General features: G+C 42.5%; 1 protein-coding gene across 1 annotated transcript in view; it reads right to left on the bottom strand.

Annotated features, from left to right (window-relative positions):
• Positions 1-15,150, bottom strand: part of wdr6 (WD repeat domain 6) — a 40,903-nt gene that overhangs the window by 13,562 nt on the left and 12,191 nt on the right. The window contains exons 2-4 of the mRNA XM_036534275.1: positions 5,182-5,334; positions 4,124-4,234; positions 1,310-3,947 (exon numbers count right to left, since the gene is read on the bottom strand). Coding sequence (XP_036390168.1) covers positions 1,310-3,947; positions 4,124-4,220 — 2,735 coding nt within the window. The 5' untranslated portion in view covers positions 4,221-4,234; positions 5,182-5,334. The remainder of the gene's footprint in view (positions 1-1,309; positions 3,948-4,123; positions 4,235-5,181; positions 5,335-15,150) is intronic.

Genomic DNA, 15,150 nt, shown 5'->3' with positions numbered 1-15,150 from the left:
AAGAACCTTTTTAATTGTCTTGACGACATCAAATGCTGGATGGCGAGGAACTTCCTTCAACTAAATGAAAACAAAACTGAAGTAATTATATTTGGCCCTCCTAGCTCTGTCACTAGCCTAAGCAATGCGTTTGGTCCCCAGTCTGCAAATTTGCACAACATAGAAATCTTGGTATCTTTTTCAACACATCTTTGAACTTTAACAAACAAGTTAGTAATGTTGTGAAGGGCAGTTTTTATCAGCTTAGAACCATAGCCAAATTAAAGCCGTTTTTATCTCATAAGGACCTGGTAACAGTAATCCATGCTTTTATCACCTCTCAGATGGATTACTGTAATTCCCTGTATATGGGGTTGACCCATTCCACCCTGTCTCGACTACAGCTGGTTCAAAATGCAGCTGCTAGACTTTTAACTGGAACAAAGAAAAGACAACACATCACTCCTGTTCTGGCTCACTTGCATTGGTTACCAGTGAAATACAGAATTGATTTTAAAATTTTACTATTTGTTTTTAAAGTCATCAATGGATTACCTCCACAATACATCACTGATCTGCTGATTCCATATTCTGCCCCCAGGTCACTTAGGTCATCCTCACAACAACTTCTCTCAGTCCCCCACTCACACCTCAAAACCAAAGGTGACCTGGCCTTTTTGGTTGCTGCCCCCAGGCTTTGGAATAGTCTCCTGTCTCATATTGAGTCCTGTTCCACTATTTACAGTTTTAAGTCAAATTTAAAGACCCACCTTTTTTTCCTTGCTTTTAGTTCAGCCTGAGGTTGCCCCATGGTTTTTGCCATGTAGAAGTTTTTATTTTTTATCAAGTTTTTGTTTTCTGTTTTTTTTCTGTTCTTGTGTTTTATTATTATTATTATTATTATTATTATTATTATTATTATTATTATTATTATTATTATTATCATCATCATCATCATTTACTTATTTACTTATGTGTTTTTCTTAATCCTGCTTTTACTTGTACTCTTTATTCATTTTATTTATGTATACTTGTATTGGTTTTCATCTGTCTTCACTTGTCATCTGTCTTGACAAAACAAGTGAGAAAGAAATCTTAACCCTGTATATAACTGCATTACTTTCGTTGCAAAAGCGGAAATATTTTCTCATTACAGTGAAGTCTGTGGAATTGTAATGAAGTATGTGTCTGCATGCACATGTGCAGTCAGTGTGTTCTCTACATTATGACAGCATGTGCGTCTATCAGTGTACTCACCTCTGTGTTTCTGCATTTGTACACTTGTGTCTGTGTGACTGACAGTGATGTTAGCTGCAGCTCTCATACTTGCCTGGTCTCAGGATCCATTTTCAAAGTCTTGTGTCGATTCCGCCTTCTTTCCAGCTCTTCATCCAAATGGTGACTGGCTATCTGGATCACCTGACACGTAGGCTGACTCAGCTGTGCAGTCCACCTAATCAGCAGCCGATAGCACTGCAACTGGGCCCTACCGCCCGCAGAGAGCAATAAGGCAGACAGGGATGACACTGTCTGCCCCTCTATCTTGCTGCAGTAATTTCTCTGTCGATTTGTCTCTTCCACCTCCTGCCGGATTGCAGCAAGTGTGCGTACGTTGGAGATGTGGTCAGTGATGATGGACAGCACTCTGACTGCTCCACTTTGTGGCTGGACTGCAAGTACTGACAAGCGCGTGTCCTCTCCTCCAGTCACCAGAATCTCCCAGCATCTCCCCATTCCTGCTATCCCCACCCAACCCAGATGACATATGCATCCCACCCCTTTACCATGGAGCCCCTCCTTCAGCCATAATCTGCCAGATCCAAAGGACTCCTGAGGGCCTTGGGTGGCTAGTACTGTTCCCTGCTTTACAAACAACAGAGATCCCCCCGTGCCAGTGGTACGGAGGTCGGAGGGCGGGCAGTAACTCCAGGACCGATGCCCCCCTCCACAGGGGACTGACATAAGTCTCTCCTGTTGGATTGGATCCCATACCACAAAGAAGACTGAGTGAAACCCCAAAATCACAATCCTGCCCTCCCCTCCCCACCCATCCCTCTCTTCTACTAGATCCAGGATCAGAACCCTCTCTATCCATTCCATACCTTGGCAGGCCCGCTGGACCCTCAGGACTTCCAACATATCAAATCGTTCCCCACCCACCCTCAGGACCCGCACACAGCCATCTCTTCCACAGCTGTACAGTACACCTTGGTGTTCACACACCCATGTTACACCCTGTTTCCCATGAGCTCCAAACAAAGTGTTTACTGGCTGCACCACTCCTCTATTGCTCACTGTGCTCTCTTCACTCACCGTCTCCTCCACTTCTTCCCTTTCACCTGCCTTTTCCTCTCTTGAGTCTCTGTAGAGCAGCAGTGATCCCCTCCTGTCTCCACATACCCACAGTGACCCTTCTGATTGTAGCACAAATGCCACAGCAGTGAGCCAGCGCTTGGCACAGGGTGGGAGCAAGAACGCACAGAGTTGCACAGCCCTAAGTTCCAGGCCCCTCTCACCCAACTCCAACTTCACGTACCAGCGATACACCTTACCTTCTGCTGCTGACACAAACAGGTACCCTGCCTTTCCACCCTGCCTTGCCCACAGCACATTGTGGACTTTCCCTGCACCTGCCCTCAAGTGTATCACTGCACTTGGCTGGGACAAAGGGAACACGGACACAACTCCATTAAGGCCACCTAAAGCACATAGCCCTGTCCTGGGTTGGTCAAAACTCAGGACCTCCATCACACTGTAGGACTGGAACTCAGCCCTCCCCTTCAACAACAGCTTCCAGCATTGCTCCTCCCAGAGATACACCACTCCCTGGTCAGTGCTGACTACAACCCCACCCTCTCTCCAGTCACCTGATACTACACGGACCACCTTGGGGCAGCCTCTGCCCTCAAACCCCAGATCAACCACAGTCTGCACACCCCCATGCCCACCGTCTTCATTCCCCAGATTCCAGAGCCTGATTCCTCCATCTGCTCCCCCAGTGGCTACCAACCTGCTTTGTCCACTCCGTTCATTACTGACAGCCAACGCCCTGACCCCTCCAGCTCTGTGGCCCTTTAGAGCACGTTCAACTTGGCCCCTCTCCCAGTCCCACTGCAGACATGTCCCATCTTCCCCAGCACTGAACACCTGGCCGGGTGAGAGCTGAACTGAGAACACTCGAGCCTGGTGTCCATATAACACCTGAAGGCAAGGGGGGCATAAAGCCCCGCAGCCTGCTGCACCACCCAACGTTCCTACCCCCCAGATTCGCACGCTGCGGTCATCTGAGGCAGAGGCCAGCAAACCTTGTTTGGAGTGGTAAGCGAGACCAAAGATCACGCCTTTGTGACCTGACAGACGCCTCTCCACCGGCTTCATCTGCCCTGCTTCCTCTTCCCCTTGTTCCCTCCCCACACCATATGCACCTCCAGGTCTCCAAATAACCAACTGGTTGAAAACAGTCCCGCCCACAACAACCATGTTATCCCAGTGCCATCCCAGCAACAGGGCAGAGTAAAGCAAGCAGCCCTCCTGACAAGGGCAAAGCACTAAAGTCTGCCCTTCCTCAGCCTCCAGCAGCAACACAATATTGTGGGCCAGAGCAACAGCCAGAAGGTGCCCCCCCCCACTGAGCCAGCGCACATCACACACCCAGTCCTGCAGCTCAGTCAAAGGGCCCAGTAGCTTTAAAACCGGAGGGGTACCCACACCCACCTCTTCCCTCAGCTCCACCACTCTAACTGCTTTCCCCCCAAACACAGCCAACACTGTCCTTCTGACCCCCCCTAATTGTTGCCATGGTGATGCCAATAATTCATCCTCTATAGTAACAGTGACACATGCTCCTTCACCCTGCTGCCATATTTGCAGACGAAGTCCATGGATGCACTGATTTTGGAGTACAGTCAATGAGGTGCATGTTACTGACAGAGTCCGCAGGCTGTAAACTGATAGAGTTGGGCCTTCACCTGTAAAAGAGGTTAAGGTGACATGTTAACATATATTAACAAACTGCTATCAATCATGAGACATGACCAACCACTTAAATGACTCACTGTAGGAAAAAATCTTTTGGGAGGCCATGTCACAATATGGTTCCCAAACCCTGGTCAATCATCAATAATCATGAGGACCATCACCACACCTGCCAATAAGTAGTCTTCCTCCAGAAACTCAAGGGCTGTGACAGGGGCCACAAGCAACACAGATTCCATTACTAATGGACTCTTCCTGGCAGCCATCTCGCTTTCTAAGCCTGTCCACCAACACAAAAACATAGGCATATACATGGGTATGTGCACACACACACACACTAGAGATGTTCTTTGCTTGTGTTGTACTTTGGATAAAAGTGTCTGCCAAATGAATAAATGTACTATAAATGACACACATTTCTGATTGCTGATAAGTTGATGGCTGAGAAGGGAAATTATCAATTAATCATTTGATTATTGAGGATGAAATGAAACTTAATGTTACTTGAATGAAGTATTTTTTACTTTTACCTTTTTAAAGGATTTCTCTCATAATAAATGTACCAATCACTTGAATCAACACATGAGGTAAAACACAAGGTAAAAAAACACAAATAACAGGTACTTGATACATTTTGGGCTTTGTGCGTGTGGCAGGTTTCTGAACATGATTTGGACGCTGGATAATCAGATGTTCTATGAACAGGACACTTGCATTTCTTCATAGCAAACTTGATTAAATTAGCCTAGCTAGCTTGCCAATGTTAACTTTGCTTGAATTGCAGCCAACAGGCCTAAGCTTTTAGACAGTTCTGTGTGATAGCTAGTGAGAAGCAATCAGTGAACTAGCATATGTTAGCAAAATAATCTAACATTACTTCTGCCTGTTAGCTCATGTAGAAAACTACTTTGCACAAGTAACCCTGTTTAGTCTGCTCTTTTGCTCAAAAACATGAAGTTTAGAGGAAGTTCAAAGCTAGGTGCTTTGAACTTCTTCGCCATTTCTATTTATCTATACTCTGTCGCAGTCCAACTCCTTTTTGTATTGTGAAAGTTCGTGCTGCATTCTTCATGGGTGCATTGACCCGTTTAGACTGACTTCAAAGGTACATCATATTAAACAATCTATCATAGCTACAATACATTGATTCAATTAAATGTGTAAGTCTTGCACTATCACACAGAACTAAATGAATAGTCACTTAGCCTGCAGGGTCTAATCACTTACCTGAATTTAAAGTTATTTTCCTGTTAAAGCACTAATTTCTTTGCAGACACATGCAGTTCCCTGTAAAACCTGTGTGTTCCACACAGTACTCCTGTGCAAGCTAGTCGTCTCTTCAACTGAAAAGCTTGGAAAGGGAAAGAGAAAGCCCCACCCCTAGAATAAAAATAAAAGATAATTAACAATGGACAGGTTTTGGTACAGTATGCCATTTCTACTTTAATTAGATTTGTTAAATGTTATAAATGGCTTTTAAATAAACTTTAGCTCAGGCTAGTATAGATCTCTTTGTGCCAAGCATTTATGTCATATACTTTGCTGGTAACTACACTTATTTAGCCCCCTCTCTGCTAGATGGCTTACTTGCAGAATGCTTAGCTATGTTATGAACTGAAAGCCTTCAAATTCACGTTTCAGTTAGAATGGGTTCCTCTGAGTTCACTACGCTCCTTTTCATTAATATAATTTCTTTTGCTGCTTCTTCATAGCAAAATATGTGCACATAGATATATGCACAAAGATACCTATGCAGCCTACAGGGCTACAGTAACAGCCTCAGCAACACTTACAACAAAACTTTCAAACTCATGTGTTTTGGCTAGAGGGGGTTCTCCTGAGTACTTTGAAATCCCTTTTTCTTTCTTTTTCTTTATTGAAAATATTCATTACTTTTCACAACTAATAATTCACAATATCACCTGTTTTCCCTTTGAAACACACCCACCCATCCCTCCTGTACCCCTGTCCTTAGAGTAGGGAAAAATAAAGTAAAAGCTATCAAAGAACCACCAAAAAAGAAAAAAAGACTGTAGTGGTTAGTATATTAATAAATATTGTTATATTAATAACAATAACATCCATTTACATCTCTGATGTTACTTATAAAGTTTGTCAGCTGGAACATTAAGGGAATTGGCTCACTGCCAAAAAACGTTATATTGACATCAATGGAACCAGAAATGATAAAATAACCATAACAAACATTTATGGACCAAATATGATAACCCACATTTATTCGAAACCATTTTTTCAAGACTAATGGATTTTGCTGAATCTACAATCATCTTGTGAGACTTCAACATATAGTTATCAATCCAAACCTTAACTGATCAAACACTGGAAGCAATCACAGACACTGGCACTCATCAGAAATTTTCAAACAATACATGACTGATGTAGGTCCTGGCAATTAAAAAATCTCAGCAGTAGAGAATACCCATATTACTCCACTCATCACAGGCCCTTCTCACACTTCTTTGTAACAAGAAACTAACATATCCAAAATATTTGATCCAGATATTCTTCTTATAATAATCTCAGCCAATATCCCATTTAGCATCAATCTAATACCTGACATCAAACCAAAACCCCCCACTGGGTGGCGTTTCAACTCATCACTCCTGAAAGACACATATTTCATTGGAGAGGGGGCATCTTTAATTGAACTGAATGACTCCTGCGAAATATGCACTACATTATTTTGGAAAACAGCAAGGGCAGTATTGAGGGGGAGAATATTCCACTCACAAGAGGAAGAAAGAGCATGAAATTGAAATTAAACTTGAACAATAACTGAAAGACCATTCAGCTCTCCTTGCCCTTTCAGAATCAGAATCAGAACTTGATTCATCACGTACAAATGTACAAGGAATTTCTCTTGATGCAGCTGTCAACACTGAAAACATAAATGCAGAAAGAAACTGTACAATGCCTTTGGTTATGTACATTTGTGCAATAACTTGACACTTTTACAGTTCCATTGTGGGATCTGTGGGATGGGCAATTAAAGGTTAAATGTACAACTGGACAGGGGGTAAATATGGGAAGGGTCCTTATTGAGAGGATTGCAGCCTGAGGAAAGAAGCAGGTGACGTGTCGTCCTAGCCTTTATGGATCTCACTCTTACTCTGCCTTTAGAGGGAAGCCACTGGAAGAGAGAGTGGCCAGGATGTGAGGGATCAGCCATGATTTTCCCCACCCGCTTCTGCATCCTGGACGAGTACAGGTCTGTGGGGGGGGTAGCTGACAGCCAATAATCTTCTCTGCACATCGCACAATGCACTGTAGTTTCCATTTAGAGTGTGAAGATGCAGATCAGAACCAGATGGAAATGGAGGATGTCATCATTGATTCAATAATGGCTATATAGAATTGGACCAGTAGCTCTTGATACAGCTTGTATTTTTTGAGCTGTCGCAGGAAGTACATACGCTGTTGTGCTTTCTTGATTATTAGTGTTATTGCAATACAAAGCATTGCAAGCACAACTATTGTTATCCAATAGTTTTATTAGTGTGCTTGCAATGCAAAGCATTTTTCAAAGCATTGAAAGCACAACTATTTCTTCTACCACAACTTCTTCTTCCTCTTTTTATTCCACCAAATTTTGCCCCGCTTCTGCTCCCCCAGTTTTCGAGATATCGACCCCAAACCAACCGTAACCCGTCCGGTCTGACCTCGATCAGTGTGCTTGTATACAGCTAAGCCGTACCTGCACTCGTTCTCTGGTTTTTGTCGTTTTTTTTCATCCCTTTTTTCCCATAGACTCCCATTCATTTTCAAAATCACCCCCCTCACACTTCATGGCCTTCCCGCTCGGTCACTTTTCACCCCATAGCCACCATACCTCACATGTTGCCTCAGGACAAATCACCCAACACTCATCCAAGACTGTCTTGACCCGCACTCGTCTTTTTGTCATTCATTCATCCATCCATTCTCCCACTGACTTCAATTCATTTTTCAAAGTCTTACCGCTAGGTCACCTTTCGCCCTACGGTCACAGTACCTCATATGCTGGCTCAGGTCAAGCCACCCAACACTTACTGAAACCCATACTGACCTCGCACTCGTCTTTTTGTTGTTTATTCATCCTTCCATCCTCCCATTCACTGCAGTTCATTTTTCAAAGTCTTACCACTCGGTCACCATTTGACCAATAGCCATGAGACCTGATATGCTGCTTTGGGTCATGTGACCCAACACTCACAAAAGGTGGGTGTGTCCCTAGCAACCATATTGTTTACCCTAGCAACCATCAAACAACACCCTGGCAACCACCCAGCAACACCCTAGCAATGACTCACTGACCATATTGCTTACCCTAGTAACCACCTAGCAACAACTTAGTAACACCCTAGCAACCAGCTAGCAACCTCTTAGCAACACCCTGGCAACCACCCAACAACACCCTAGCAACCACCTAGCAACCACTTAGCAACACCATAGCAATCACCGACCAACACCCTAGCAACCACCTAGCAACCACTTAGCAACATTTTGGCAACCACCCAGCAAAGCCCTAGCAATGCCTCACCGACTATATTGTTTACCCTAGCAACCACTTACCAACACCCTAGCAACCACATAGCAACACCCTGGCAACCACACAGCAATGCCCTAGCAACCAACTCATATACCTTAGTAACCATCTAGCAACGCCCTAGCAACCACTTAGCAACACTTTAGCAACCACCTAGGAACACTGTAGCAACCACCTATCAACACCCTAGCAACACTTAGCCACATCCTAGCGATTGTCTCATATACATTAGCGTGTTTTCGCTGCCGGGTCGCAATCACACTCTGCATTTTCTTCAGGAAATGCAGAGTTCTAATTGTGATCATGTTCCCTTCCCACTTGAGATCCTGTTGGATGATGGAGTCGAGGAATGTATAGGACTTCACTCTGCTGACCATGGTGCAGTGTATTGCCAAAGACGGGTGTGGGGTGGGCTTCTTCCTGAAGTCAATAATCATCTCCATGGTTTTTTGTGTGTTCAGCTCCAGGTTGTTAGCTTCACACCATGACACCAGACGGTTTGCTTCCTCCCTATATGTGGACTCATTACCATTTGAGATGAGTCCAATTAGGGTAGTGTCATCAGGACACTTAAGAAGTTTGACAGATTCACTGTTAAAAGTGTAATCATTGGTGTAGAGTGAGTAGAGCAGTGGGGACAGCAAACTTCCTTGAGGAGTGCCAGTGCTGAGAAAGAGGGGGTCTGAAATATAGTTACCCACCTTGACGTACTGTTTTCTATTGGTTAGGAAGTCCTGGATCCAGTGGCAGACAGGGGAGGGCACTTTAAGCTGTTTTAGTTTTACCAGTAGTACGTAGTACTGACCGATAAATCGCATTTTCATTGTTATCGCAATATGTGATGTGTGATAAACACATCGCAAAAGACTGCCTGAAATGCGATGAATAAGTGTGAATAAAAAGACTGCCTGAAATGCGATGAATCATTTTATTTACACGCACCATGCATTCATATTCTAATGGATAACATTGTAATGAACTGTAACCTATGTAAGTCGCTTTGGATAAAAGCGTCTGCCAAATGAATAAATGTAAATGTAAAATATTCAGCATGTGAACATTTGACCTATCACAGGGCCGCCCAATTTCGCTCCCTTTGTTTTGGCCCGCCATGAGCTATGCACTCCCGCCGCCATGTTCTTCCAGGTAAGATGACGCGCCCCTTAAAACTGATGTTCCACCAATGAGTGGAAAGGGGCAGGGGCATAGTGAGCGCTGCTTGAGCAGGAAATAAAATGCACTAAAGAAGCGTGTCTTTGTGATAAACTACAGTCGGCCTTTTCAACAGGGTTGCCAGTCTAATTTCAAGTGACGTCACATAAAAAGCTGAAATCCTGTTACATGCTATCAAAACCGTTTCCCGACAAGGTTCGCCTTGGAAAAAGCAGTAAAACACCACTCTGCCAAGTGTTTACTTATAATTAACTGCTAACCGTGGAAACAAACCGTGGCTATTTCTGCGCAGGAACGAGTGTTGAAATTGATGGCTAAAATGCATGTTTTATTTTAAGTTGACATGATCTCAGTAAGGAAACCAAACTATTGCCATTTCAGTCACATAAGTCAGTGCGAAATCACTACCAATTACGACAAATAATTATGCCAAACTTGGAGGCCTGGGTTAGCGGATTCTGTTGTATTTCCAACCAATAATCTGTTGTTGGTGTTATTAGTTACCCAACGTTACTATAAAACAAAATTACCAAATCATTCCGAGTGACCCCGTGAATGAGAAGCTAATTTTCATTTTGATATTGTGGCTCCTTAGCTACCATATGTGGGCATTTTGTGATGATGCGTAACTTAAACGTTGCTCAATGTAAATCTAATATCCAATATTGATTTGTTATTCAGTGTTGTCACTATGATGTTTAACTTTTGTCAATTTTTCAAGTTGAAGTCAAATTTCCACTCTTGATTACAAAGGTGAACAATACAGCTGTTTTCAATTTAATTTTCTAAAGCACCTTGAGTTGCATGCACTTTCTGTCAGAAAGATGTGATTCCTTTTAAATATGTTTATGCTCCCAAAAAGAAGCATATGGATTTTTTATACTTTTGACAATCATCTCTGCAAATTAATAAAATTACTGTTAAGCAGATTAAAGAGTAATAACAATTTTATTATTTTGAAATTTTATTTTAGATTTAGAAGGTTAATTTTTCATAAAATATAACACTTTTTAATGTAATGTAATTTCACATAACATCAACATTTGTTTTTGGCCTGCGGCCCTTTCATCGGAAAGTTCAATGTTTGGGGTCTATGTACTTCGCAGTGTACCTATTTAAGCAGAAAGACATAGGAACTGTATAGCTAATATGCACACTTCAATATTTGTTTATTTATCTCAAGTCATATCATCATCGCAATATTGAACAATGTTATCGCACATCACAGATTTTCCTCATATCGTGCAGGCCTAGTGGTAGGTCAGGGATTACAGTGTTGAAGGCAGAGCGAAAGTCTACAAAAAGGATGCGGGCATTAAGTGTGAGGGCTGTCTAGGTGCTGCAGTATATGGTGCAGAGCCAAATTGATGGTACCATCGACACACCTGTTAGCTCTATATGCAAACTGCAGGGGGTTCTGACTGGCATCAGTCATGGCTTTAAGGTAGTGCAGGATGAGTCTCTCAAAGCACTTCATGACAACAGAGGTTAAGGCAACCGTCCTGTAGTAATTCAGGCAGGAGATCTTCCGTTTCTTGGGGACTGGGATGATAACGGAGGTTCTGAAGCAAGCAGGCACGGTGCACTGGGCCAGGGACTGATTAAAGAGATCAGCCAGGATAGGAGATAGCTGCTAAGTGTCCCCAGTTAGACATGATCAGGGCCGGCTGCTTTTCTGATCTTTTGTTTCTTGAGAATACAGTTGAGTTGATGGCTGGTGATAGTGATAGGAGCCAGGGAGGTGGGGGTTGTAGGTGTAGGGGGGGAAGTGGGGGGCAAACAGAGGGTCTTAAACCCCTTTTTCACCAACGCAAACTACATGCTAGTTCTGGGCTGCTGCTAGTGCCAGTTTCGGAGTTGCTTCAACTTGCAAACCTTCTAAGAACGGGTTTGCTTTCCCACGGGCTAGAGAGCCACGTCATTACGTCACTGTATACATCTGTATATGCCTCCGCTTTCCCGCTAGCGCCAAGCTAGCAGTGGTGGCTGGTGAGCTGGAAACAGGGGAAGCCCAAACACTACCTTTAAATCTATCATTACTTTCAACCTGTTCCCCTTTATCCTCCTTGATTAACAATAAAACAAATAATTCACAAACACCAGTCATGTAAATAGAGTAGGGGTGCAACGGATCACAATTTAATATAACTTTTCTTTCCATTAATTACTTAAAGAACACTTAAAGCAAGGAACTTTTGCTTTTGCGGTAGCCATGATTTCCATTGCGGTGTAGGAACTAGTGATGGGAATTCCGGCTCTTTTTAGTGAGCCGGATCATTTGGCTCAGCTCAGCAATAAGAGCTGGCTCTTTCGGCTCCCAAACAGCTCTTCATTTAGGACCACTTCTGGCTTTTATAATTCAGCCAAATTTAGCAATGACCTATGATTGGTATGTGTGCACATATATCACTTAAATTATTCAATGCAATTATACTAAACCTTATAATTTCCAGAAAACCATTATTTTACATTAAGTTTGGTATAAAACATTAATGTAAAAACATCAAACACTATTACACATGTGTACTGAATGTTTCATTTATATTGAACATTGTAAATCAGCGTTTCGCTACAAACACTAATCTGGTCCTCGTGCATAAATGTGTTACAATTCTAACATTCAGTCAGTGCATGGAGTGCCTGTGGCCAAGCAGTGTGGCGAAAAGATCATCCTATTATCCTGACTTGTATCAATTAACAAAAATAAAAAGAAATTAGCTCTCAGATGAGAGCCGGCTCCGATCGTTCACGTAAAGGAACGTAAAGAGCCAACTCGTTCGCGACCGACACATCACTAGTAGGAACCACCGGACTCACAAGTCCGTAATATTGCGACAGGTTCGACCACGACGTAAATTCTGAGCGCTTGTTCTGCTGTTCTTCAGCTGTGTCCGAAATCGCTCCCTATTCACCATATAGTGCATATATACATATTTTACACTTGATCGTGAACTTAAGTTAGCTAGTGATAGCTAGATAGGTAGCGCTATTATCTAGCGAGCAGGTTAATGTCAGCTGCAACTAGCTGGACACTTAGCTAGCTAGCTGGCACAAAGATGTTCATACAAATGTTCGAATAAACTTGCAAACATAAAACTATATCCAGAAAATTAATTTATTGTATGACTGTGAATAGTGAGTGAGCGAACAAGTGAGCGATTTCAGACGCAGCCTTCGTCTTCGCAAAACATCTGCTAAGTAAGGTTGCTGGTTTTTAAAATGGTGCTTGTATCTTTTCACTGCAACTCTGGATCGAGATTTGGGGAATTATTACTTTAAATAGTAACAGCGGCAGTAAAACTGTATTTCACACTATTATGGTTAAACTCTGCAATTAATCCGCGTTTCACATGCGTGCCGAACCGTGGTGGGTGATCTGTACGGATCACAGATCAACTACAATCCGTTACACCAAATGTTCATGAAACACCACAAATTGTCTGTAGTTTGTGTGCTTGCGAAAGCTACTACGTGAGATTAATTAACAAGCATTGTTGATTGATTGATGGCATTTATCGATTTAAATTACGTTAAATGCTCATGACACATCGCAGCTTTTGTGAGGTCTGTGTTCTAACATTATTGTTCATTGCACTCAACCTAATCTAAAAGTTTATTCTCAGTAATTTAAATCGATTTAACTAAATTTAGCTCTGTTTTGTGATTTGAATTTTGTAACACAAGAAAGCTATAATGCGACACATTTAAGAGTAAGATTTGAGATTAGTTGCCACTTAATTATTCAGATTGCCACCCTTGTTAATTAAACAATCTCATGCTGTAGTAGCTTTCGCAATAGCGCACAAATTTCAGACAATCTGCGGTGTGTTACGACCATAATGTTTCGCGAGCATAGTGTTTCGCTATAGTGTTCCCTAGCTGGAACAAACAACAATAAAAACAAGAGAACAGTGCTTTAAAAAAACAAACTTGTCCACTACACTTTATACAATGTTAACATTTCGCTTCACAAAAGGCTAAGTGACATTGGTGGGTGAGTCAATGGCAATGTTAGAAAGTAGCATGCTAACGTTAGCTACTGTTACCAAGGTTACGGTAGCTGGCTAGCTACTTGTTGGTCAGCTAACATTACCCACGCAAGCATAGCTACTAATTTCTCACATCAGTGATATGAACGTCGAACGCAACATTGATGTGAGAATTTAGTAGCTTGCTAAACAGCTAAGAAATACATAGCTAGCTTACAAGAAGGCGAAATGTTTAAAAATTTTTCAATTCAAAAAATTGTTCAATGTTTAAAACTGGTTTTTCTTCTTCTTTTTAGGCAGACTAGACGCTGCACTAGCTCTAGTTTTTTTAAAATGGCACAAAGTTTTAGTTGGACTTCGATAATCCCACCCCCAGCCCCTGATGTAGCGGTTCTTTGTTCTAGACCAGCAAAGAGTTGGTGCCGCTCTCGAACCAGTTTTCCTGGCCGAGAGCTGGTTCTTTGGCTGTTGAAATACAAAGAACTGGTTCGAGATTAGGCACTGGCTCCGAACCAGCCCTCAAACTGCCTTGGTGGAAAAGGGGCATCAGAGTGAGTGTGGCTGGGTTGGGGAGGGGGGGTGGGGTGAAAGTCCTTTGTTTTTCATATCTGGAGTAGATGGTGTTAAGATGGTTTGGGAGTGAAGGGTCTGCCGTAGTGTTGATGGGTTTAGGTTTGTAGTTGGTGATATTCTGGAGACCCCTCCCGATGGAAGAGCAGTCATTATTTGAGAAATGGTTTTCCAGTTTGTCCTTATCTCTGCGCTTGGAAGTTTTGACTGCTTTATTGAGTGCATAATTGGTCCTCTTGTATGCATCCCAGTCACCACTCCATCTTCCCCCCCTTCTTGAGATAGTCCAACCCTGCTTCTCAGTCTGCCGTGGGATGCAATGAGAGCAGGTCTCTCTTCAAAATACAATAAAGTTTGTTGAGTCATTGTTTAACGCTCAGTTCTTATGTTATCTGCAAAGTAAAACCATAGAAAAGATTGTAGACTGTGTAAGTAGCGAGTGCGTAGCCGCATTACCCTTTGCACTTGTGAAATCCGTCTGGCTAAAAGTATGATACGCGAGTTAGTCTTTTCCAGCTACTTGCTGCGTGTAGTCTACTCAAAGAATGGATATGTGTAAGAAACCGGTAGACAAACTAAAAGCATAAAATAAATTGGTTATGTAGTAAGGATATAGTTGCAGTACCTGTGGAATCTGAAATGTATGTTGTCAAAGGCTTACATTTGAGTTTTTTTTCTGTTGTTGTTATTTGCTATATGTAGCCGCTATCTAAATTAAAGTGTGCAATAAACTGGTGCCATTTTCTTTTCATAGAGCAGGTATGCAACGGCCTTTGTGTTCCTTATTTTATTTATTTTACTGTATGATGGTTGATTGCACCGCCATAGTCCTGTAGCCGTTTTAGAAGATATATTTCTCATTTTAGAGACTGTGTGTGGCTGCGGACCTGTCTGTCATTAAGCCCGTGACATATCTTT

Source organism: Megalops cyprinoides, chromosome 7 (assembly GCF_013368585.1).
Source record: "Megalops cyprinoides isolate fMegCyp1 chromosome 7, fMegCyp1.pri, whole genome shotgun sequence".
NCBI lineage: Eukaryota > Metazoa > Chordata > Actinopteri > Elopiformes > Megalopidae > Megalops > Megalops cyprinoides.
This window is presented reverse-complemented; position numbering and strand designations above follow the sequence as displayed.